The 23,815-nt window shown below is 44.3% G+C and overlaps 1 protein-coding gene across 1 annotated transcript in view; it reads left to right on the forward strand.

The window, feature by feature from the left end:
* Nucleotides 1-220: 220 nt before the first annotated feature.
* The window catches only part of LOC110328881 (chondroitin sulfate proteoglycan 4-like), a 64,672-nt gene continuing 41,077 nt past the window's right edge, over nt 221-23,815 (forward strand). Inside the window, exons 1-4 of the mRNA XM_029544129.1 lie at nt 221-301; nt 14,794-14,957; nt 15,377-18,925; nt 20,408-20,878. Of these exons, the coding sequence (XP_029399989.1) occupies nt 223-301; nt 14,794-14,957; nt 15,377-18,925; nt 20,408-20,878 (4,263 nt within the window). The 5' untranslated portion in view covers nt 221-222. The remainder of the gene's footprint in view (nt 302-14,793; nt 14,958-15,376; nt 18,926-20,407; nt 20,879-23,815) is intronic.

The raw sequence follows: 23,815 nt of genomic DNA on the forward strand, positions 1-23,815 counted from the left end.
AGGGGAGGAGGCCACCTACTCCGGGACCTTTTGTCGCCTGCAGGGCCTTGGAGCCATCAATCTGACTGGCTCGGATCCCCGCGCAACAGCTGCAGGTCGCAGAAGTGCCCCGCCCCGTCTTGTCGCGCCGGGCGCCGCCCCTCTCCAGGCTCTGGGGCGCGCAGGCGGGCCGCGGGCCGCGCAGGTAGAGCTCGGCGCGGGCCCCGGAGACGGCGCGGCGGGATGGGGCGGCCCGGGGCCCGCGGCCTCCTGTTGCTCGCCGCCTTCCTGGGGCTCTGCGGGCCGCGCGGGGGGCTCGGAGGTACGCGCCCCAACTTCCCTTCCCAGCCCGGGGCGGGCCGAGCCAAGCGGCACGGCGCGGAGAGGGTGGGCGGCCGGTGGGAGCGCGGGTCGGGTCGGGCTGGGCGTGCGGGCGAGCCGGAGCAAGCGGGGCGCGCGGCCCTCGGTCCCTCGGGTCCCCAGGCGCGATCAGGCCCCATGTCCCCAAGCTGGGCAGAGGGGAGGATGCGACGCGGCCCTGCTCACAGGCTTGCGGGCGGCCGACCCCTTCCAACTCCCAGCCGCACCACCTCCTCCCGGTGAACTCGGAGACTGAGTTTTAAGGTTAGCTATCCAACCAGCAGAATGGCCGACTCCTGCGGGCAGCCCGGCTGCTTCTTTTTAGTTTGGGTCTGGAGCTCTTTGGTCTCCTGTGACTTGTAGTGCGTTGGGGGATCATCTGTTCACCAGGGCTATTCTTTGACCCAGGTTTCTTGTCCTTGCACCATAGGGGACCTTAACTTTTCTGAGCTCAAATACTCAAATTTTTCCCCCTTGGCTTTTTGCCTCCCTTCGGATTACTAAACACGTGGTTCTTTAGACTTTTATGAGCTCCACTTCCTAGGCCTTCCCCAACATCAATTCAAAAATGACTTCCAGGTGACTTTGTTTTTAAACAGGAAAAGAAACCCTAAATCATACGTGTTGCATGTGCATAGTATTTAGATGAAATTCTCAAGATTTAAATTCATTTTCAGAGTGGCCGAACAGCATTGCTGCTTGCGCGATCATTGCGTGATGTCGTCATTTGGCCGCTTTAGAGTAATGGTCCAAGGGCCTTCTAGGTTCTTGAAGGCGCCTCACCCTTCCACTTTCTCAGGTGCTGAGCAGGCTGCTTGGAAAAGCTCTACACCTTCCTCATCCTCCTTCATATTTTCTAGGTCCTCATCTACAGGCTGCCCTGCCCCTTCATGACTGAATCCAAGGGTGGGTGTGGCAAAGGGTTGGAGGAGGCTTGTTGGCTGCTGTGACCGACTGAAGGAACAGGTGTTGAGTCTAAGAGGAGGGAGACTCCAAAGGGCAGTGAATGGCCTTTGGAAGAAAAACCCACATGGCTTCAGACAGGGGCCCAGTCATAGTATGGGGGCAAAGAGAAGTTTACGGATTAAGAGTCAGCGAGCGAGTCAAGGGAGAACTTCAAACCCAAGGGCTATGTTCTGTTCTCAGTTACTTCTATGGGCTTTGGTTTTGCCTCTGTAAAATTTACCACGGTAATAACATCTTCCGAGAGGCTTAACTAAAACAACTGCTTAGCAGCCAGAGAATAATCAATAAACACCCATTTCCTGCCTTTCCTATTCATTATTCCCTGCTCCTCCTCTTGTCCACAGTTAGTGGGGTAGGAGACAGTAGGGCACAATATTCCCTAAGATTCGGAGTGTGGCTTCTCTGTTGAATAAAGAATCCCGCAGCACACACTGTAACATGTATGTTCTTCTGTCATACATGTTACATGCTGTCAGGACAGCAGGACAAATATTATAAGCCCAAATTTTGTGAAATCTACTTTGTGATGCCTGGGAGCATAGTTTAATTGTTATTCTTTTATTTTATGTGGATGGGCTATAGGGAGAAGCCCTGGGTTTCCCCGTTTCAAAGACCCCAGAGTCTCAGATCCATACAGGAATGGCTAAGCCTTCCTCTATCCTTGTGTCGAGGCTAAGAGGGAAACGGCAAAGCCTTCCTCTGGTCCACGTGTGGATGTTGATAGTATGAGAGAAGATGTAGTATGAGAGAAGATGTCAACCACAACACCCCACCCCCAGTTTTGGCCCGAAGACTGCTCCCTATACATTCTGTTCCTGCGGAGATTAACTACACCTGTCTTCTTGATCCAGCCGGATACCACACACCCCACCTCCTTGCTTATCTGTATGCGATAACTCTGGCTCCTGCTCAGCTGTGAGCAATAACTGTGTCTCTCCATTCTTTTTTATATAACGAATGTGCTGTGAGCTGTGGTTTCTGCAATAGAGAGCTCCAGCTATCTGATCCCAGCTTTCTTTGTGTCAGTCAAGTCAGTCAGTCAGTCAGTCAGTCTGTCTGTCTGTCTGTCTTTACTTCATTCCCTTCCTACCCCAGTCAGGTTCAACTCTCTGCAGGTCATCAACAGTAATGCACAGTATGTGGCTGTGGGTGTTTTGCCTGCATGCATGTCTTTTTTTTTACCACATGTGTGCCTGGTGGTGGAAGAGACCAGAAGAGGGGATTGGATCCCCTAGAACTGGTGTTACAGATAAGTTGGAAGCCACCATGTGGATGCTGGGAATTGAGCCCGGGTCCTCTGGAAGATCAGTTTGTGCTTGTAACTGCTGAGCTGTGTCCCTCCAGCCCTGAGAATATTTTCCTCAGTTACCACATGTGTAATTTGAGTTTAGTTCCCCTTCCCCTTGTCGCCTTGTATAATTCAGGGTGTGTTCTTAAACACTTGAATCGTCCAAGGTGAGCACTATTCTTAGTCTTTGAAGGGTTCAGGGTGAGAAGTCACAGCAGAAGTCACTTTTGTCTGGCAATAGATACTGTCTAGTAAAGGTCCTTTTAGTGCACAGAGCTCAGCTATTTCTATGTGTAAGCCACACTGTTGTCCTTGGCCAGTTTCTGGAGGTAACAGGATATACGTTGCATGGGAGCTGTATTACCACCAGTGGTTTATTTTGGTATTTGTTTTCAGTATTTCTAATTTTGACTACCTTCTTGTCAACTATTGCTTTTGCATTCTAACAAGGCTGACTGGGCGCTTGTCCAAGAAGAAGTGTGTGTGTGTGTGTGTGTGTGTGTGTGTGAGAGAGAGAGAGAGAGAGAGAGAGAGAGAGAGAGAGAGAGAGAACAGGGGGAGGGGGTATGACCTGTTGCTTGGCCTTGTAGCTCCTTACAGTGTTTTTAAATGTGTCTTCACCCTTGAGTTGTTTGGAAGAACTTTTAAACACACCTTGTATTAATTAGTCAGCTTGAAGAAAACATCCAAGACTGAATTTGCTTTAGAGAAAAGAGGTTTATTTAGTTCAGGACTTTAGGGCTGGTTCTGGTGAGGAAGGTCATGGCAGTTGGCATCATGCCAGGGCAAAGGGAGCCAGAGAGTGTCCAGGGTGGGGCTAGTTTTACATTTCATAGCTCCTTTCTCCAGAGAGCTAACAAGGGTTCCCCGAGAACTCCTGTAACCTCTTCTGAGGGTAAAGCCCTAGGTAACCAGATGGCCCCCCCACTCGTCATGCTACCCTTTAAAGCCACTAGCACCTCTCGTCGGCATAGCAGAGACCAGGCTTCCAGTGTATGAACCATGGTGTACAGACGACATCCAAACCAAGGCCCCCTTGATTTCTTTTTTTCTAAGGTTGTATTTACTTACAGGGAGATGCTGTAATTGATGAAGCTAGTTAACCAGGTAAGCCTGCCTATGGTGTAGGTGTGTGCCAAAGGAGGAGAATGTTTCCACAGTCGGCTTTCCACATTGTGGGGTTCCCTCTTTGCTTGTGCATTGAGAGGTGAACAGCCATTTTACATGCTGATGGAGACAGACTTTCAGGCAGCTTTAAATGGACAAACTGAATTCGCCTTTGTTGTTTCGTTTTATAGATGACGACTCCCTCAGAAGTCCTCATATACTCCTTTGGCTCTGCAATAAATATCCTGGCATTCCTTGGGGGTTGGTGCACAGATTCGGATTTTATTTTTATTTTATTTTTAGCAGCTGGTGGTTCAGAGGGCTGGCTCCTCATAGTTGAAAGACTTAAAGCCCCACCAGGGGTTCAGCAAAAGATAGATAAGGGTCATAGAATTCTGGGTGTTAGAAGTCAGGTGCCACTGAAGAGGAGAGGGAGAGCTGTCAACTTCAGATCTTGGGCACTGTTCCTCTAGGGAGGAAGCCTGGCTCCAGAATGGACAGACATGTCTAAGGAGGATGCTTCAAAGACTATCTGGGTAGCAGATACCAACGCAGAGCATGAATAACTGAGCATAGGTTCTGTGGCACAGCAGAGGGAGCTGGTGGCTCAACCAGGGAAAGCTGAGACTTGGACTACTCCATTCACTTACTCAGCAGGGACTCTTTGCATTGGAGACCTCAGGACCAGCTGCCCCCAGAGTAGTGCCCGACACAGAAATCTTCATTGAGAGACGATGAGACTGGAGTTGGTTTTGCCTGAAGACCTAGCCCAGAACAATTGCACAGAGGCAGATATTTGGGTGAAATGGAGAGTTGTGAGCCTAGAGGGTAGTGGTCTGTAAAGAGCTGACGGGTGTTAGATTGCTTGACCTAGATCAACCCAGACCCTGAAATTTTTTTTTTATTTTTTATTTTTTATTTTTTTGGTGTATCTGAACTTGTGGTCCTCTGTGCTTGTCTTCCTCTGACCGCATCAACAACACATTTATCATAGGGACTTGGTGCCAGTGTTGCCCTCACAGTTCACTGAGCCATCTGGTCAACCTCTCATCCTATAGCCAGAGAGCAAATATTGGTTCATTGATTTTTCTACTGTGACGTTTGTAAGGGAGCAGGGTTTTGTGGGTTTTTTTTTTGTGCTGGGAGGCTGCATGGGGGGGTGTTTAAGATGTTTGTGCTAAGTTATTTCATATTTGTAATTTCCTTTTTCTTCCGAGGAGCTAGTTAAAGTTAGCTGTTTCTTGAATTAAATAGTCCACTTGAACTTGAGGTGCGCACAGCATCCATACAATTTTAAAACACTAGAGATTGTTAAGACGGATCTGCAGGGGGGAAATCTGCCTTTCCAACTGGTTTGATGAGCCTAAGTCAGATCACATAGTATGAGTATGAGGTGTTTTCCAGTGTAGGACTCTTCTAATTTGGATGATATCAGAGAACTTTGGTTTTGTTTTCTGATTTCAGTTTTAAAGACAAATTTCGATGGCCATAATGCCCCTGTAGTGTGTTTCAAAGAACAACCGTGTGTTAAAAAGATAGGATGTAACATTGCCCTAGATACTAAAACTATAGAAATGTAATTCTGATTTTCAATGCCAGCAAATAGGTCCGAAATGTTTTACTAAATACATCGTTGATTAATTTTATATTCTACTTCACAGAGCCACCAGACTCATTTCTCTAAAATACAGAACCCATCTGTCTCCGCACAGCTGAAAGCTATTGAATGCATTGTTTACAGTATAGGGTTCAGCCTTCTTCACAGGCCCGCCAGTGTTGAACCTTCTGCTTCGACGGTTCCTTGGAAGGAACCTAGCTAGCAAGTCATTCATTTGCTCCCAAACTTGTATGTGCGTCAACAACTCAAAGCACAAAGGCTCCTCATCCCAGGTTTCCATCTCAGTACATTTCAACCAAACACAGAATTTATACCTTCATAAGGATTGTCTTCCGGCTTCTCCTTTCCCTGTCCCATGACCATACTTTATAGCTATCTCTTGAGCTCACTCACTTCTCTGTTTCTTGGCCTCCCTTCAAACCTATGTTTCAGTACTGTCACCTTCTGAGTTACAGTCTGACGGTGTCATTGTCCTAACAGATTCTTCTCTAAACCCCTTTTGATAGGGTCCTGATTCCCAAGGCAGTCGTTTATTAAGTAGTCTAACATGTGCTGGGCATTGTCCTATGCCTTGAGAACTAGGCAGTGTTCTGACTTACAAAGATTTTTGATCTCCAAATGTTATAGTTCATTCTGGGTAGCAGGTACTGGGGCCAGATAATAATCGGTGACACAGATTCTTAACAAGCAGAGATTTATAAAGGCTGTTAAAGGAGCAGCCAGCTACTCATGTTGTAAAGGCCCTTTAAATACCCAGAGACAGAGAAGGTGCCCCTTCCCCTCTGTTGGCCAACTCACCCTTCAGGTTGCTCCAGGCTTGACTATACCCATTCCCTTCATCCTGCACTTAGCTGGACACAACCTTCAGTTCCTTGAGCTATCACATCTCTTCTTCATTTTCCCCTGCATCATTTCCCTCCTGTATCATCCTCTAGGTCTTGCTGGAACACCCCCCCCCCCCGCATGTCCTTCAACCAAGCTAAGTGATTCAGCTGTGACCTACTTGATAGCCATCACGATTGCTTAATTAGTAGATGTGTTTGGATGTGAAATGCCCCATGACCTCCCCAATAAGCCTGCCGAGTTTGGACACTTGGTTCCCAGATGGAGGTACTATTTGGGAAAGTTGTGGAAACTTTAGGAGGTGGAGCTTCCCTGGAGGAAATGTGTTGCTTGGGGCAGGCCTTGATGCTCACTAGCCTGGTCTTAATTCCTTCTCCCTCTGTGTTCTGAGTATGGATGTAGTGTGACCAGCTTGCTTTCTGATCCTGCCACCACAGTGTCTGTCTCTGCTTGTTACCATGTTTTCTTTGCCTGGATGGAATGTATCTATCTGGAACTGTAAGAAAAAATAAATAAACCCTTTCTTCCTTAAGTTGCTTTCCTTGCGGTATTTTATCTTTCCAACAGAAAAGTAAGACAACAATCTTTTGTGTTTATCTTTGAATCTTCATACAAAAAACAAAAAAACAACAACAAAAAAAATCCTTGGGCTCTGCTGTGGGCTGCGAAAGGCACATTTTCCTTTGATTGTCCCCTCTCTCATTCCCTGGCCCACCCAAACCATCTCCCTTACTATTAACTCCATCACTTAAGGGCACTCTTCCTGGGCACATTTTTAATTTTGATAAGCAGTGAGCTGTTAAGTCTTTACCTTCTGCTCCTGACAATACTTGGCACATGCTAAGAGCACTCAATAAATAGTAAGCCAAACCCAAATCCAAAACAAAATAAACATAAACCCAAAATCAAACAGAAAGCTAGAAAGAGTTTGGAAGACAGACTTGTAGTCAATTCTAAGGTAAACGTGGTGACTGGAAATTGTTTCATAAGAGAAAACACAGGCCACCATAAATATTTGCTGTCTGGGAGTACTGTGTTTTAGCTACCTTATTACCAAACACCAGTTAGATTGGGCATTTTAGCCCTTACATCACACACTGGACTAGGACAGCATCTTCAGTTTCTGTCCAACCTGATTAGATACAGAAGTCACATCCTTGCCTTCACCAGAGAATCTTCTTTCACCTCCCGGAACTGATTTCACTTGGTTTCCTGTTTGTTCTTATTGTTATTACGAGGTGTGTATTAGGGGCTGGCAAGATGGGGTAACTGAGGACATCAAGTGGCCTCTGACTGTCAAACCAGAAGTGGTGCACTCAACTTCCTTGTTTTTCTCTGGAGGCAATGGAATTTTCTGACCACTGGGACTGGAAATGCTCAGCACCAGAGAGGTGAAACATGGGAACCTATAAGGATATTGTTTATGAATGTCACTTAGTCATCTCAACAGTTGATCTTACGATTTTGAAAACATTTCCTGCCTTTGAACACTTAACAATTCCACCTCCAGGCCTGTCAGAGGGGGTGGGGGTGGGGGAGGGCATTCAGGAGAATGAACTCGGCTGGCTGGGAGGTTTATGATTGATTGCTTATCTTAATGATATTAACTCTTTATTCTAGCATTGAGTTTACTTATTAATGTATTTGTTGATGTTTTTCAGTATATTTTTGTTCAAAACTTATTAGTTGTGCATGTTATAGATCCAAACAGTGTGTCCGGATCACTTTCAGCCTTCCTTAACTCCCCTTCCTCCCTCCCAGCTTCTAACCCCTCTTTCCTACATTAAGAGTGACCAAACAAACAAACAACAACAATAAATACCTTCCACATAGGAGAGACAACATTTCTGCTTATTTCACTAACATGATGTTCCCTGGCTCCACCCATTTTTGCTTGGCTGAATTGTAACGAATAGTAGTACATTGTATATCTAAATATTATCTCCATCAATCATCTGTAGTTGATAAATATACTTGATATCTATCAGTTGTCCACTATCTAATTTCACTTATCCATTTGTCTGCTGCTGATTTAATCTTAATTACTGTAAATAGTTCTGTAGAAAACATGGACATGCATGCAACTCACCCCCTTGTTTTCCTCACATCCCTGTGGATATTTGATCAGAAATGGGAAGGCTGGGTCCTCTGGTAGACCAGTTTTACTGTTTTGAGGAATCTCTGTATTGAGTGTTCTAACTTACATTTCTGATAACAGTGTACAAAAGTTCCTTTACTTCTACATATACTTAGCAGCACTTGTTATTGTTTTTATATTAGTCATTCTATCTAGGGTAAGATGATACAGTTTTGAGTTGGAATTTTCCAAGTCACTAACCACAGCAAACACTTCCATGCATCTATTGGCCATTTATCTTTCTTTTTGAGAAGTGTCTGTTCAGGTCGCTAATAGGAATTTGTTTCTTTGGATGTTGTGCTCCTCGTGTATTTGAATACCAAGCTCTTGTCAGATGAATAGTATCCCGATATCTTCTCTCGTCTTTTAAGGTGTCCCGCCTCTGTTGATTGCTTTTTCCTTTCTTGCTTTTGTGTGCTTTGTGAGTACGTGCTGTATCAATGAGATATTCGAGGTCTTCCCCTTTTTATTTTCTTCTAGAAGTTTGAGATATTTTAGGTCTTGCATTTGGGACTTTGCAAATGATTCTGAGTTGGTTTTTGTGCAAGGGTAAGAGACAGAGGTCAGATTCTAACATCAGGCTTTCCCTTCTCTCTCTCCAGTGTATGTTCTTGATGCCTTTATTAGGAACCCGTTCACTCCTGGAGTGCTTGCTGGGTTCCATTGGTCATTGTATGTTTGTATGCCAGTGCCATGACATGAGGTTTGGTAACTGTGGCACTGTAGTATGCTTTGAAATCAGGTGTTGTGATGTCTTTGGTGTTTAATATAAAATTTAAGATTTTTTTTTTCAGCTTTGAAGAATATCAGCATTTTGATAAAGATTGCCTTGAATCTGAAAAAAATCACTTAAGATCATGTAGACATTTTAGTAATATGAATTATTCCAATTCGTGAACATGGAATGCCTTTCTTTGTGTGTGTGTGTGTCTTTTTCTATTTCTTTCATTGATGTCTTCTAATTTTTCTTTTGCTTCCTTGGTTAAATTTATTTCTAAGTATTTTATTTTATTGTCTTTGTCTTTTAAAAACTCCTTTGCTTCATTGATCTTATTTCAGTTTTTAGTCTCTTCGTTATGTCTTTCCTCTGACTAATTTGCTTTACTCTTACTCCTCTGGGCCCTTGAGATATATCATTAGGTTGCATGGTTTAGAGCTTTCATTTATTTTGAAACATACTTTGTCTGCTTTTGTTGTATCCAAGAAATTTTGATAGATTATTTCTATTCACACTTCTTTCAAGAAAGTTTTGAATTTATCTTTGATTTCTTTAATGACTCATGGTATGTTCAGTAGCATCTTGTTGAGTCTCTGACTTTACAAAGCTTCTGAAGGTTGTTGTTGTTAATTTCTAGTTGTGTTTCCCCGGTGATGAGAAAAGATACTGCTATGATTTTGAATCGGGTGTGTTGAGATTTATTTTGAACATAATATATGATCTATGAAGGAAGTTCTATGTGCTGAAGGGAAAAAATGTATATTCTATAGTTGTGGGTAAAATGTTCTGAAAATGCCTGCCTGTGGTTGGTTTGAACACTTTAATAGTGAGCTCAGAGTCACCAATAATGTGTCAGTGAAACATTTAGGAAAGAAATCAGAACACTTTCCCTTGGTGTCATTTAACCAAGAGTGAGCCCAGATTTGAACTCTCTTCTTTACTCTCCCCATGTCTTTCTTCCTCCTTTCTGTCTACTGCATGAGTCTGAGCCATGCCTTCCTGAAAACTGTCTAGTAAATGTGTCCCCGTGTCTCCCCTCCTCCCGCATGTATGCCCTTTTGTCCCTGTCTGTTTGTCCATGTCTATATGTCTGTCTGTCTCTTATCTATGCATGTGAGTGTCCCTATCAAAGGGCTTGGTTCTGTGTTTATTGACTAGCACAGAATACATCACAGAGGGAAGGACTGAGGGATATGACACAGAAATCTTCAACAGAGTTCTACAAGAGATTAAATCATTGACTTTTAGTTGACCTCACTTGACCCAGATAACAAACATTATTGTTTATCAAACAATATCCATATGTTACATTCAGCATTTGTGGTGAATGTTCATTTTACAAAGCTGCTCTCAGCCTCTGTTTGCTGTTTCCAGCAAAGAATTATCATAACTCACTTGCATTGCTCTGGGTCATGAGCACGGAGGAGTACATCATTTAAGACTACAGCGGTGCATTAGTTTTGTTTTTCAAAGCTGAGTACATGGAAATACAAGGCAAGTAAGGTTGGCTATTTCATTGTCTCTTAAAGATGTGTTAAACCAACAAGTTGGTTACAGTCTTAAGCTACCAACTCTGGCTGTGAGATCTAACAAAAGTTCCAGTCTCTTAGAATGTAAGCAGTCTTTTATCATAATGCTTTGTCGTGCCTATTACTAAAGCCATTTGATCTAGAGTATGGTGTAATTATGTTTGTCACTTTTCTATTTGGATGATCTATTCATTGTGTGAATAAAGAGTATGTTGTTAGCTAGGCGTGGTGGCGCACGCCTTTAATCCCAGCACTCGGGAGGCAGAGGCAGGCGGATTTCTGAGTTCGAGGCCAGCTTGGTCTACAAAGTGAGTTCCAGGACAGCCAGGGCTACACAGAGAAACCCTGTCTCACACACACACACACACACACACACACACACACACACACACACACAAAAGAGTGTGTTGTTGAGGCCTCCTGTTGACATTGTATTAGATCCCATCTTTTTCTTTAGCTCTACTAAAGATAGTTTTATGGAAGTCTGTGCTTCAACACAGGTTCATAGTACTTACAATTTATTATAGTCTACATTTTTAAAGATTGTACGTGTGTGTGTATGTGTGTATGAGAGAGTGGGGGGGTACCATGGTGTTTATGTGGAAGCCATAAGACAACACTTGAAGTTGAGTCTCTTTTTCCACTGTGTAGGTCACAAGATCAGTCTGAACTTGGGTCACCTGACTTGCTGGAAAATGTCTTTAACCTTCTGAGACTTCTGGCTCTGTTACGTGTTCCTGTTTCATTGATTCTTCGGTCATTCTAAGCTTCTTGATTTCTTTTTTGCAGTTTTTGTCTTTAAATATATTTTGTCTCATTGAAGAATAGCTATCTCTGATTACTTTTGGTTTCTGTCTTTGTGGGACATGTCTTCATGCTTTCGTTTCCAGTCTGTGTGTGCCTTACCAGTGAAATCAGTTTCTCATTGGAACCATATTGTTGGGCTTTATTTCTTAATCTGTTCATCCAGGCCTTATCTTTTAATTTGGGGATTTAATTTATCAACACTGAAGGTTTTTGTACGTATGTATGGCCTTACGCTTGATAAATGTGTTAATTTTTCTATTTGTTTTGAGTTCTATTTGCTCTGTGATTCCTCCCATTCATCTTTATGATTTGATGCTTTTGCCCTCTTGACAAGGGCTGCTTCTGCTGTGTCTTCTGTTTGGCAACTAGACATGGTGGTACTTGGCTGCAATCTGAGCACTTAGTGGGTTGAGACAGGTTCTTGAATTCAAGGCCAGCCTGGGATACATAGTGAGACTCTGCCAAAAAAAGAAATTATTTTTTGGTCTAGTGAACTTTCCTTTAAATAGGACTTGGAAGCTTCTTGTTTGGGGGGTTTAGAATTCTCTTTGTCTTGTGACTTTGACAATTTCACTATAATAAGTTGGCTTGAGCATCTTTTTTGGACACATCTGTTTGGGTCATTTGTCTCTCCTATATCTGGACATCCACATCTTTCCCAAGGTGATGGGTGCTTTTAACCATTATGTCATGTAATTGACATTGTATGCCTTCAGTGTTTCTTTTCCTCTGGGCCCTCCTGGGGTGCAATCTTTGAACCATTAATGATTGGGATGTAGCCTTTGTACCGTTAATGATGCCCCAAAGTTCCTGAAGGCTTTCATCTTCATCCCCTAGCTCCTTCTCCTTCAGTCTTCTTTCTTATCTGGGAGATATCTTTTAAAAGACTTGTCTTCAAGCTCAGCTCATCTTTCTCTATTGATCTCATTTGCTGTTGCGGCTTTTGACTGTAATTTTTAAATGGCTTGTTGAGTTCTGCATTTCCAAGATTCCTGTTTGATTCCTTTTCAAGATCCCCATTTCTTTACTGAATTTCTCTCTTTTTTTATGTTTTAAATATTTTAAAGTGTTTTTTTGTCTCTTTACTAGTGTGTGTTCATTTTTACAAAACAGCAGGTTTAATTTGAAGTTGCCATACATACATATTGTGTATTTTCCTATATTCTTTCCTCCTTGTGCCCCCCTTTCTCATGGCACCCTCCCTCTCCCCAATTTCCCTTCCATTTTCATGCCAAATGCCTATGTCTGCATCCTAAACTTTGTACATAAGAGCCAACATACAATATTAGTTTTTCTGAGTCTGGCTTATTTCACTTAACATGAAGATCTCTGCTCCATCCATTTTCCTACAAATAACCCAGTTTTGGTCTTTATTGCTGAATCAGACTCTATTGTGTGCATATATACCACATTTTCTTTTGCTCAATTTCTTATTAACATGATATATTGTTTTTCTGGTCTTGCTTATTTATCTGTATTTTCTTGACTTTATTCAGCTTCCTTATCATTTTAAATAAATCATTTATTGGATTTCTTACTCGGGGTTTGTATTCCTGCACAAAACATCATGACCAAGAAGCAAGTTGGGGAGCAAAGGGTTTATTGAGCTTAAACTTCTACATTGCTGTTTATCACCAAAGGAAGTCAGGACTGGAATGCACAAAGGGCAGAAACTTGGAGGCAGAGGTCATGGAGGGATGCTCTTTACTGACTTGCTTCCTCTGACTTGCTCAGCTTGCTTTTTTATAAAACCCAGGACTACCAGCCCAGGGATGGCAACACCCACAATGGTCCTCCCTCATTGATCACTAATTGAGAAAATGCCTTACAGCTGGATCTCATGGAGGCATTTCCTCAAGGGAGGCTCCTTTCTCTGTGATAACTCCAGCTTGTGTCAAGTTGACACACAAAACAAGCCAGTACATTGTGCATTTCATGAGTGTTGTTTTCTTTAGAATCTAGTGTTAGAGAATTATATGTTTTCTTGGCGGTATCATGTTGCCATATTCCTTTTCTTTCTAAACTTATTTTGAACACTGGTACATGGTATTGAATTTAGTCCTTGGGTACTACAGTATATTCTCTATTGCTTCCCTGACTATAATAAATTTTAAGGTGCAACACATAGTATGGCAGAGTCATAGAGATCCACTGTTGAGCCTGGCCTGATGGCACACACCTTTAGTCCTAGCCCTTGGGAGACTAAGGCAAGTAGATCTCTGGCCAGCCTGGTCTACAGAACTAGCTCCAGGACAGCCAGGGCTACACAGAGAAATCCTGGAGAGAGGGAGGAGCTGGGGGAAGCATCCAAGGTGATCATATGGACACCCTCTTTGCATGAGCCTTATCTATCTCATATCCAGCCAACTACGACCCTGGGCAGGCTGGGTTGTGTCTTTCCCTTTGCTTTTGATTTAGCTGCTGGCAGGAACAATAGAGTCTGTCTTTAGAGGTCCCATGATATCTCGTGAAGAAAGGCTTCTGCAAACTCCGAGGCGCTGGCCTTCATAAGAGGATAACCTGTGCCTGTGGGCTCAGAGGGCTCCAGGGGGTTCTACGTGTCAAGATGCTCGACTACACTGCTCCGATGCAGATTTCCAGTTCCACACAGCAGTGTTCTGTCTTTATCCCACCTGAGCCTTTGCTTCCTCAGAGTGAGCTCGTTTAGTTGGGACTTTTTGAGGTTGCGTACTCTGGTGATTTTGGTATGAACCTTAGCTTCCTCCGTCCTTCTGCTGTGAGCAATGAGAAGGACACTGGCCTCTCCCAGTGTATCTTTTTGTAAAAACCTCAAGCTGCTCAGTACCCAGGTTCATTGTTCTCGTGGTTACATTTGCCCTCTGCTTCTTATCACTTAGTGTTTCACAGCTGGACAAGTGTGTACTCTGTCACTACTATGCCACCCCAGTTCATAACCAGCAGGACTTTGGCATCTCTGCCAGGTTTCCTGGGCCCCACCTGTCGACAGCAAAACTCATTCATTGTCATCTCAGTTGAGGGTGGTTCAGCATCTACTCCCTCCCAGAGTCGCTATCTAAGGCCACTTTTACTACCAGTGAGGTTCCGTGGGAAGCTAAACTGGAGATGAAACTTAACACCCAAATGGTGTATTAGAGGGAGCCCCGAATCAGCACCCCTGCAGATGGCAAGGGGGCAGACTTGTGGAGGTGAGGAATTTGAGCTGCCTCCGAATCTGTGAAAGCCTTGGCAGTTCCTTTGGAGGGTTCTAATGAAGAAGCGACCTCTCAGAGCTGTCCTGAGATGGGGAAGAGAAAGCTAAGCCTTTGTACGGCATGCTGGGTTCATGGGGCACCCTTGGGAGAAGAAGTGGCCTTTGGTGAGGCAGCTCTCTTCAGCAGGGTCAGTCTGTGAAGAGGAAGGAAATATAATGCATTGTCATTGTGGGGTACATGTCCTGACTTGTGCTTTTCTTCCCCGTAGCATCTTTCTATGGGGAAAGCTACGTGGGGCTCAGCACCGCCGAGGTTTACCTTGAGCTGTCGCTTCAGTTAAGATTTCAAACCAGCAAGCCACAAGGCTTACTATTCCTTGCAGCCGGGAAAATCGACTATTGCCTGATAGAATTTCTGTCTGGAATATTACAGGTATGCTTTTGAAAAAAATAATCTTTAAAATATGTAAGCATTCAGTTCCTAGAGAACACCAAGCAACCGAAAGAGAGAACAAACTGGAATAATTTGTAGAATAAGATGACATGCCACGTACGCAGGGTGGGATTGACTCCAGTTTTTCTAGCATGTCTTAAATATTACCTGCTTTCTAACAACCCCCTCTTATGTCCCAGTCCATTCCATAAGAGAACCCACTCTCTGGGAGGACATTGCATTAACCCCTCTTAACAACCCAATGGCTTCTTTGAGGCCTCAACGCCTCTCGGCATTGCCGGGTTGGGGATTTAAGCCTCAAGTTTAGTAGGGGGTCAGTCCATAGCAACCCATTCCCCAAGAGCACAGGGATGAACACCTTGATGGGCATCATTAATTATGGCTTTTGTCTCTTTCAGGTGAAAATAAACACGGGCACGGGGGAACAAATCCTCTTTTCTGAGCAAAGACTTCGTGTGGACGATCTGGTTTGGCATTCGTTGGAGCTGCACTATGGCAAAGATACTGTTCTCTTGGTCATTGACAAGCATTATGAGACAACTGTCCAGCTGGCTGGTGGGATGCGTAACTTCACCTTTCACCATGGAATCTATATAGGAGGTCGTGGGGGACTCAGGGTCCCTTACCTGGACAGGAAGACCCCCAACTTCCGTGGATGCATGGAGGATGTGGTGTTTAACCAGAGGGCGATCCTCACCTCCCTTAGGTCGTACCCTGGCTTTAAGAAGGTTTATGAGGTGTCGCTGGGGTGTAATGATGAGTTTTTTGCTGGGAAGGATGAAGCTATTAGCTTTTTCAGCTCTAGGTCCTATGTTACCTTTCCAGAATGGAAGGTACACAGGGAAGGGTTCCTGAGATTTGCTGTGCAAACTGGAACCCCTCAGGCTTTGCTTTTATTTCAGTCAGGCAGAGGAAGAGATTTCGTTGCCTTGGAAATCCATGAGGGTCTACTGAAGGCTCACGTAGGAAAGGGCGGAACAAAAACTCAACTCTCTTCGTTCAGCTTGGTTAGTGACAACAAGTGGCACGTTGTTCAGCTCAGAGTCACGGGGAGGCACGTGGACGTCATGGTGGATGAACACAGGGAAAGGGCAGGGCTGCCTCTGCAAAGCCAAGCGTTTGTATCCGAAGGCCCCCTGTTCGTGGGTGGCCTGGATGACCGGATGTGGGAAACCGTGCGCAGCTTAGAAGTTGTGTCTGTGCCTGGGAAATCTGTTCGAGGCATGTCTCTGAAAGGATGCCTGCAAGCCTTAGAAGCCAATTTGGAAAAGAGAGCATTACGGGATGCTCTTGTTTCCAGAGATATTTCCGCTGGGTGCACAAGCGAGGGTCTCCGTGGTACAGATCCTTCTGTGGCAGGGGAAGACCTGTTTCCACCATCCCCTCCCACGACCATTCTCAATTCTCCTCTGAAAAACCAAAGGGGCAGCTTTTTGGTTTTGAATAAGTTAGAAGTCCAAGAAGGTGGACGAGCCTTACTGGGACAAAGGCATATAGAATTGGATGTGCACTTCATGGATCTGGGTATCAATTCTTCTCAGATACTGTTTAAGATACAGGAAATGCCAGCTCACGGGTTCCTTCAAATAGATGCTTGGCCTGCACAGGAAATGGAGATGACTTTTACTTTGTCAGATTTGAGGCATGGGAAAGTGTGGTATGTCCATGATGGTTCAGAAGAGCCTACGGATTCTTTTACGTTTCGGATTTTTTCCAGTACCAAGCAGGCAATGCCGTCCCAGCTGCAGGCTCCTATTCCACATGTGTTTAACATTATTGTCCTGCCTGTGAATGACCCCCCATACCTTAAGCTCCCAGAAGGACACCTGCTTCTCTTTGAGAACACTAAGCATCGACTAACGCCCAGGGTGATACAGGTGTTAGATCCCGACACAGATTCTCGGCGTCTCAGGTTTTCGGTTCTTAACAATTTCAATTCAGAGGCTGGGTTTTTAGAAAATGCCAGGGAGCCCGGGAGAGCCATCACTGGTTTTACAGACACGGATTTACAAGATGGCAACATTTTCTATGTGCACAGGGGTCATCGAAACTCTCGAGTTGTTCTAAGAGCAACTGATGGCGAGCTGGTTAGCAATACCGTGGTGTTGCGGGTCATGGCTGTCCCTTGGGACTTTGAAGTGGCTGATAGGACTGGCGTGGTGGTACCACAAGGCGATACCATTCTCATCACTCGGAGCAACTTGTCTGTGAAGGTCAATGGCGGACAACATGAGCTGGACACTCTCTATGACATCACATATCCACCTCAATTTGGCCAAATTCAGCATCGGGGACCCAATGGAGAATGGAAACCAGTTAGGACCTTTTCTCAACGTTCCGTTGACCAGAGTCAGATCCGATACTGTAGTTCATTCAAGGGATTGCAGCAAGAAAATGTGACGGATCACTTTAAGTTTAAAGTTAACATAGAGGGAAGAGAAAGCAAAGAGCTCCTGTTTCCTGTGACTGTGCAGTGGCTGAAGTTGACGCTTCTGAAAAATATTCCTCTAGAGATTAGCAACGCAAAAAAGAAAGTATTGGATTCTGGCTATCTGCAGGCTGCAGCAGGGAGTGTGGAAGTACCTGAGAGGGAACTCTATCTCAAGGTACTGATTCCACCCAAGAAAGGAAAACTGCTACTTGGCAATAAAGTTCTTAAATCTGGTTCAATGTTCAGTCAAAAAAACATTACAGACTCTAAGGTAAGCTATGAACCTCAGGGGACGCTCGGGGAACACTCTCAGGATTCTTTTAGTTTCTCAATTGTTGTAAAACACGTAGAATCTAAAGATCATACCTTTAGGATAAACCTTAAAGCAGATAAGACACATATCATTATAACAAACACCGGACTGTATGTTACAGAGGGAGAAAGGACAATAATTACAAAATCAGAATTATTTGTTCAAACACTGGACAATCATGTCTTCCAATATAAAGTCACCAAGAGTCCTCAGCATGGGGAACTGAAATTGGTCAGCTTGTCTGCTTCTCTGGAAAGTGACAATAGGGCCACTGGATTCACAGACGAAGACATAGTGAGTGGGAGGCTGGTCTATGTTCATGATGACTCTGAGACCCAGTGGGATGAATTCGTCCTTCTGGCCTCTGCCACAGGTCTGGGCCATCAGGGAGGGGCCAGAAGTCTTTACTCTGAGCACACGTCTACAGAGATCAAAGTCAGCGTTTCTGTTGAGTTGAAGAATGACGAGAAGCCAGTGCGTGTGGTAGATAAGACCTTTCACGTCGTGCGGGACAGCCAGCGCTTACTGACACTAGCAGACCTCTGCTACCATGACCCCGACATAGATTTTGATGATGGCCAGTTGCTCTATACTAGGCATGGCATACCAAATGGAGAGTTGGTGAACGCCACTGTCCCGATTCAGAAGCTCTACCAGTTCAGACAAGAGGACCTACAGGAAGGGCATGTGCTCTTTAGGCACCACGGTCCAGACTCCGCTCGGTTCCTGTTTTTTGTGACAGATGGTGTCCATTACACATCATCCCTTTTCGAGGTCAGTGTGTCAGAGGCCTATGTCCGCATAGTCAACAACACAGGGCTGCTTGTGCACAGAGGGACGGACAGCTTTCTAACAACAGCCAACCTGAGTGTCACCACAAATCAAGATGTCAGAACAGACCATGAGTTTGAATTCCACATCGTGCAACCCCCTAAACATGGCAGACTCCTGGCCAACAATTCTGTCTTTCATTCATTTTCCCAGCATGACCTAAAGCAGGGACATGTGATTTATAGGTACGATGGGGATGGCAACCTCGATACCTTTAACCTGACAGTGAAAGTTAAAGATGCCTACCTAGATGTGAGCATCTGGGTCCAAGTGTCCTTGGAGGGTCACCAACATTACACTCCGACTCTGCACAGCAAGAGCCTTCGAGTTGAAGAAGGAAAACCAGTGAAACTGAGCAGAGGAGAGCTCCAGGTAAGTGGTATTCAAAGTGTTGTGCGTTCTTTCTGGCTTAGACTCGTAGGGGCTTATAATCCATTTGTTTGCTTCTGAGAACACCCTCTTTGTCTCTGTCTCTCTCACTGTGTTTCATGGTACTGGGTATAGTTCTAATGTATGTGTGTGTGCACACACTTACGTGCATATTTATGTGCCACTGAGATGAAAGGTTGGGAGGTTTTCAGTTTGATTCTACCAGTTTTCCGACAGTTGGAAATAAAATCTGCACAATGTCCAGCCTTATTTTAAAGCTGTGTTTACATACGCAGTCATGTGTGTGCCTGCATGTAGTACAGCCTGAACTAGGACTTAGAGAAGCTTATGTTATGATAAATTAAGAGCTCTTTATTTTTATGTGTTGCTAACAGCAGCGCTAGCAACATTTCTTTTGACATGGGTTCGTCTATGATGGGAGGAAGTCGTAGCAGATGTAAAAAGGGTTCCCCAGACAGCAGAGGACAGCATTGCATAGTCTCTTTCTTGACGTCTGGAGGTGGCCTTGGAAACAGATGGATAAAACTGATTTTGACCAGTAGAGTAAAATGCCAGGGTGAAAGCAGAGCCACAAATTTTCCTCCAGCTTCTTCCACCTTGAAACTTCCAGTGAGCGTAGTCCTGTGGATCTGTGTGACCAGGCTCATTTTTTTAGGGGAATTTCCTAGGGTATAGGATGGGCAAGCTGGGCTTTTTGACAGCTGCCCACCCATGCAGGCCATTCTGCCTTTGCCTTAGGGACTTGAGGCAGGCATCCAAGCGCAACCCATCATATCAGAGCTGAGTTTGAGCCAGAGGCAGTTTGGTGACTAGAAAACACCAGTGTTACATGATTCTTTTCCAAGCTTACAGAATTATTTCATTTCACCACAAGGTGGCATGTTCAGCCTTGTGATGAAATGAGTTGCAAATAGGGTTCCAGGATGGTCTTTGCTGAATCAATACAATGAAAACACATAGGAAGTGCTGAGCTAGTGAGGGTAGAACTAAAAAAGGAAAGAGCCCTTTCCCCTACAGTTGTGAGATGTTGCTGAGTCAATTGTTCTTTCTTCCGCCACCTTTGACTCTTGATAATCTTTCCACCATGGTGCTAAGGATCAAATTCATGGCCCTGCGAACACTAGATGCAAGGCAAGCCTCCAGCCCTCTCCTTATTTAAATTTTTTCCATCTAAATTTTTAGACTATTCAGGATTTTTAGGGCTGTGTGCAGGTACTTCATAACTGTTGACTATTGATTTTTAATATTTATTTATTTTTGTGACCAGGGCTGATATTCCAAATATTGGCATGGGCCCCCAAATCAGACCTGACTTTGAACTGTATAACAACCCTGTTTGTAACTTAAGCCACTTGTCGATGTTAAGTGAAGTCACGTAGTTCGTCGATGGCTTTGATTGCCTCTTACAGTTCTTCACATAACCTTTTTTCTTGTGTCTCTGTGTGTTGTGTTGGGGAACACAAGGCTGGGAATGAAGAAGATATTCCTTCAGAGGCAGTGTTCATAGTCAGAACTCCACCCGTACACGGAGACCTCCAAATATCCACAGCAGAAGACGGCATCACGGAGGCAGACGTGACACCCACTCTGAGCTTCACCCAGAAGGATGTTGATGATGGCCATGTCCTCTATGTCCAAACAGCTCCCGGCCAACAGAAGGACCAGTTCACCCTAGAGGTGACCAAGGACCCCCAGGTTGTAAAGAGAGCCGAGATGGTTATGGAGATCATCCCTAAGTGGATACCTCTAGAGGTGCAGAATCTCACAGTTCAAGAAGGGGGCTCCAAAGTACTTCTGCAGGACAACCTCCAAATTGCAAGCAAGTATTTTGAGAGTCTTGACTGTGAATTTGTTCTCCTTGAACCACCAAAGCACGGTTATGTTGAAAGTTCCAAGTTTCCAAGGGTAAAGCTAATGAGATTTTCCAGGAAAGAGGTAATAAATCTCAGTTAATATGTTTGAGTATGTTTGAATATGCCAGAGGGGGGGCTGGCTAGAACTGATGCTGTATCATTTACACTCACAGGCTTTGCCAGTGATGCGATTTTGGAGTCCAACTTCGCACAGGATGCTAGTATCTGCTGCGTCCCTGTAGAGACCATGTTAACATTGTCTAAACATTTTCAGTGACGGAATACTTAGGACTCCTTGAGAGGACCCTTTGTAGTTAAAAGCACTTTAACATTTCTTTTCACTGACCTGAATTTAGAAATTTCTATTAGATCCTGCCTCTCTTGAGAATGTAGTGTGAGGGATTATCCCCGAAGCAAACCGTCCCTCGCCTCATAGATGCTTTACTATTTGAAAGAGGAGTTGTCAGATTTTCTCTGAACTTTGTCTGTTTTGTTACATTCTTCTGACTTGCCTGTACACCCTGAATTGACTTACATCCTGACTGTCCACCTCTATATGAGTGCCCAGGCCCTCTCACTGATCCCAGGAACACTCGGCCGACTCATCTTTTAGCGAATGTTTTTCACTCGTGTCTCCCTTCATCCAATGACCACGTGTTTGTACTATATGCTAAACATGGACCACAGGTGTCCAGAGTGGCTCAGTCCCAGTAATGGTAATCCCTAACTGGATACAACTGGTCCTCTGGCATCCAGATGAGAGCAGATGAAAATAACCAAAGTCAACTCAAGGTTGCTATCTGGTTCTTTGCTTGGTCTTATTATTAAGACTTTGCTTTCTAATCGTGAGTCAATGAATGATTTCCCGTTTGTTTTCTTAACTTTGAAAATTGACCTACAGATTTCCCTGGCAATATAGACTCTCTGGGTTGGAAACCACAAATAACCTCCCACCATCTTTGTCTGCCTTTGCCTCTCCTTCTAAAAACACATGAATGTTGCTTCATTTTGTCTTTTAAGGATTCCAAGTTAGGGACTGAAGAGCTGGCTCAGCAGTTAAGAGCACTGATTACTCTTCCAGGGGAACCAGGTTCAGTTCCCAACATCCACATGGTGGCTCACAACCATCTGCAAGACTAGTTAAAGGCTCTGACGTGGCTATCAGGCGTTCGAGTGGTACACAGACATATGTACAGGCAAAACACCCAAATGTAGAATTAAATACAAATCTGAAATTCCAAGTCATGGGATTCTTAATGGATTTAAATCCAGTTTCTAAAGGCTTGCTCCATTTGAGTGACTGCGTGTCACCATGGTAACCGAAACATTTCTTTGCCTCAAGAAGTGCCATGGAGGAGCCAGACGCTTCATCTTTAATGAGGATGCTCTCTTGTCTCTCACGTTGTATTTCACTGTAGTGTTGTAGGAGTACGGAACTGACAAATCCAATTCCAATTGGAGAGCAAGAAGAAGATCATAAGTGGCTTGCCAAGGGATAAAGTTTAATCTAGACTTTGATGAGTTAGATAAAGAGTGCAGAAGAAACAGATTAGGAACCAGAAAAAGGCAGTGGAAGTTAAAGGAGTAGCCTAGGCAAGTCTGTGGAGGCCTGAGAGATGGGGGCCATGTAGGTAGCTGAGGAGTACGCCACAGGCAGAGATTGTTTGAGGCTTCATTTGGAGGGTTCCTACCTCGGTCTACATCAGCTGTCAGGGGGGCTAGACAGGTATCATCAGGAAGCCATGAAGGATGCAGAGGGTAAGAAAGCAGCAAGCAGCTCCTCCCTGTGTCCCAGGGAAGATGACTATTTACTGACATTGTGAATGGTTCTTTGCTTCGGTCTTATGCTTTGGCCAGTCATGGCTTTTATCTCAAAGGCTGGAAAGCCCAGCATTGGCAACCTCCTTCTGCTTTGGTGTAAGTTCCATCAGATACCCTTTATACCATGTACTGAGTCCTGCCTCAGTCAAGTCAGTGACTGACTGGGTTCCTAAGAATATTGTTGGTCGAACTGTGTGTGTGGCTTCATACGTTCTCTGGGGCATCGGTGTTATCGAGCAGCCTGTTTATAGACATGTGGCAGGGTCACATGAACCTGTTTGATGGGTGATCCCTCATACTTTCATATATCATGCCTGTAGTCTCCAGGTTTTGAGACATTGTCATTTTTACTTAAAGTGACACAAATCCCATGAGTCTTTAGCCTTCAGTGTCTTAGTGGAAAGTCCCTGGGTTCATTTGTTAAATAATAAGTTTGGGAGTATCTTGTGACAGAGCTTCGAGACCTAGGTGATGGAGACAAAGTGGTGAACTAATGAGATCCTTCCCCCATCTGTGTGGAGTTTTCTCCTCAGGTTTGGGAAAGAAGGAGGCAGAGAAACAAGAAACATGTGAAATTCATAACACGTTGAGTGAAGATTAGTACTATAAAAAAAAAAAAATACACCAGAAAAGCAGATGTTTTACTGACTTTTGAAAGGCAGGAATAGACACACCCTTTCTCAGCCTTCAGCCATTATCATGAACTGATATGTGATTTTTGGAACAAATTCCTCATTCAAGAGTGTGTGATTTTGCAGAGGGGATGCATTTCTCCAGGAAGTGAGGGCTGTCCGGTGTCCCTACAATGCTCTCCCTTTTGAGGTCTCTCATCTGTGGCCAGTCCCTCTCCTTGTGTGTTCACAAGTAGCTTAACACAACGTATTTCAGGAATGTGAGGTTAGGCCTGTTATCTGGAATCTTCTACCCATGGAACTCCAAAGAAACTCTCATAGCACCTGTATACCAGTGGCTGTGATTTTTTTTTCCCTTGAGACCCTAACTGAACTTTTCAATCCTTGTCAGAAATACCCCTGTAAGATCAAAAGACTTTGCTTAAAGGAAACGCGCCACAGGAATGGGCAAAGCTGAACTGCTAAAATTTTTGGCTAAATTTTGTCAAAACAAACACAGCCCCAGAAACTTGTTCTGAATTCCAGCAACTCCTCTGGGGTGTTGGGAGTTCTCACCATTGTGTTTG

Source organism: Mus pahari, chromosome 11 (assembly GCF_900095145.1).
Source record: "Mus pahari chromosome 11, PAHARI_EIJ_v1.1, whole genome shotgun sequence".
Taxonomy (NCBI): Eukaryota; Metazoa; Chordata; class Mammalia; order Rodentia; family Muridae; genus Mus; species Mus pahari.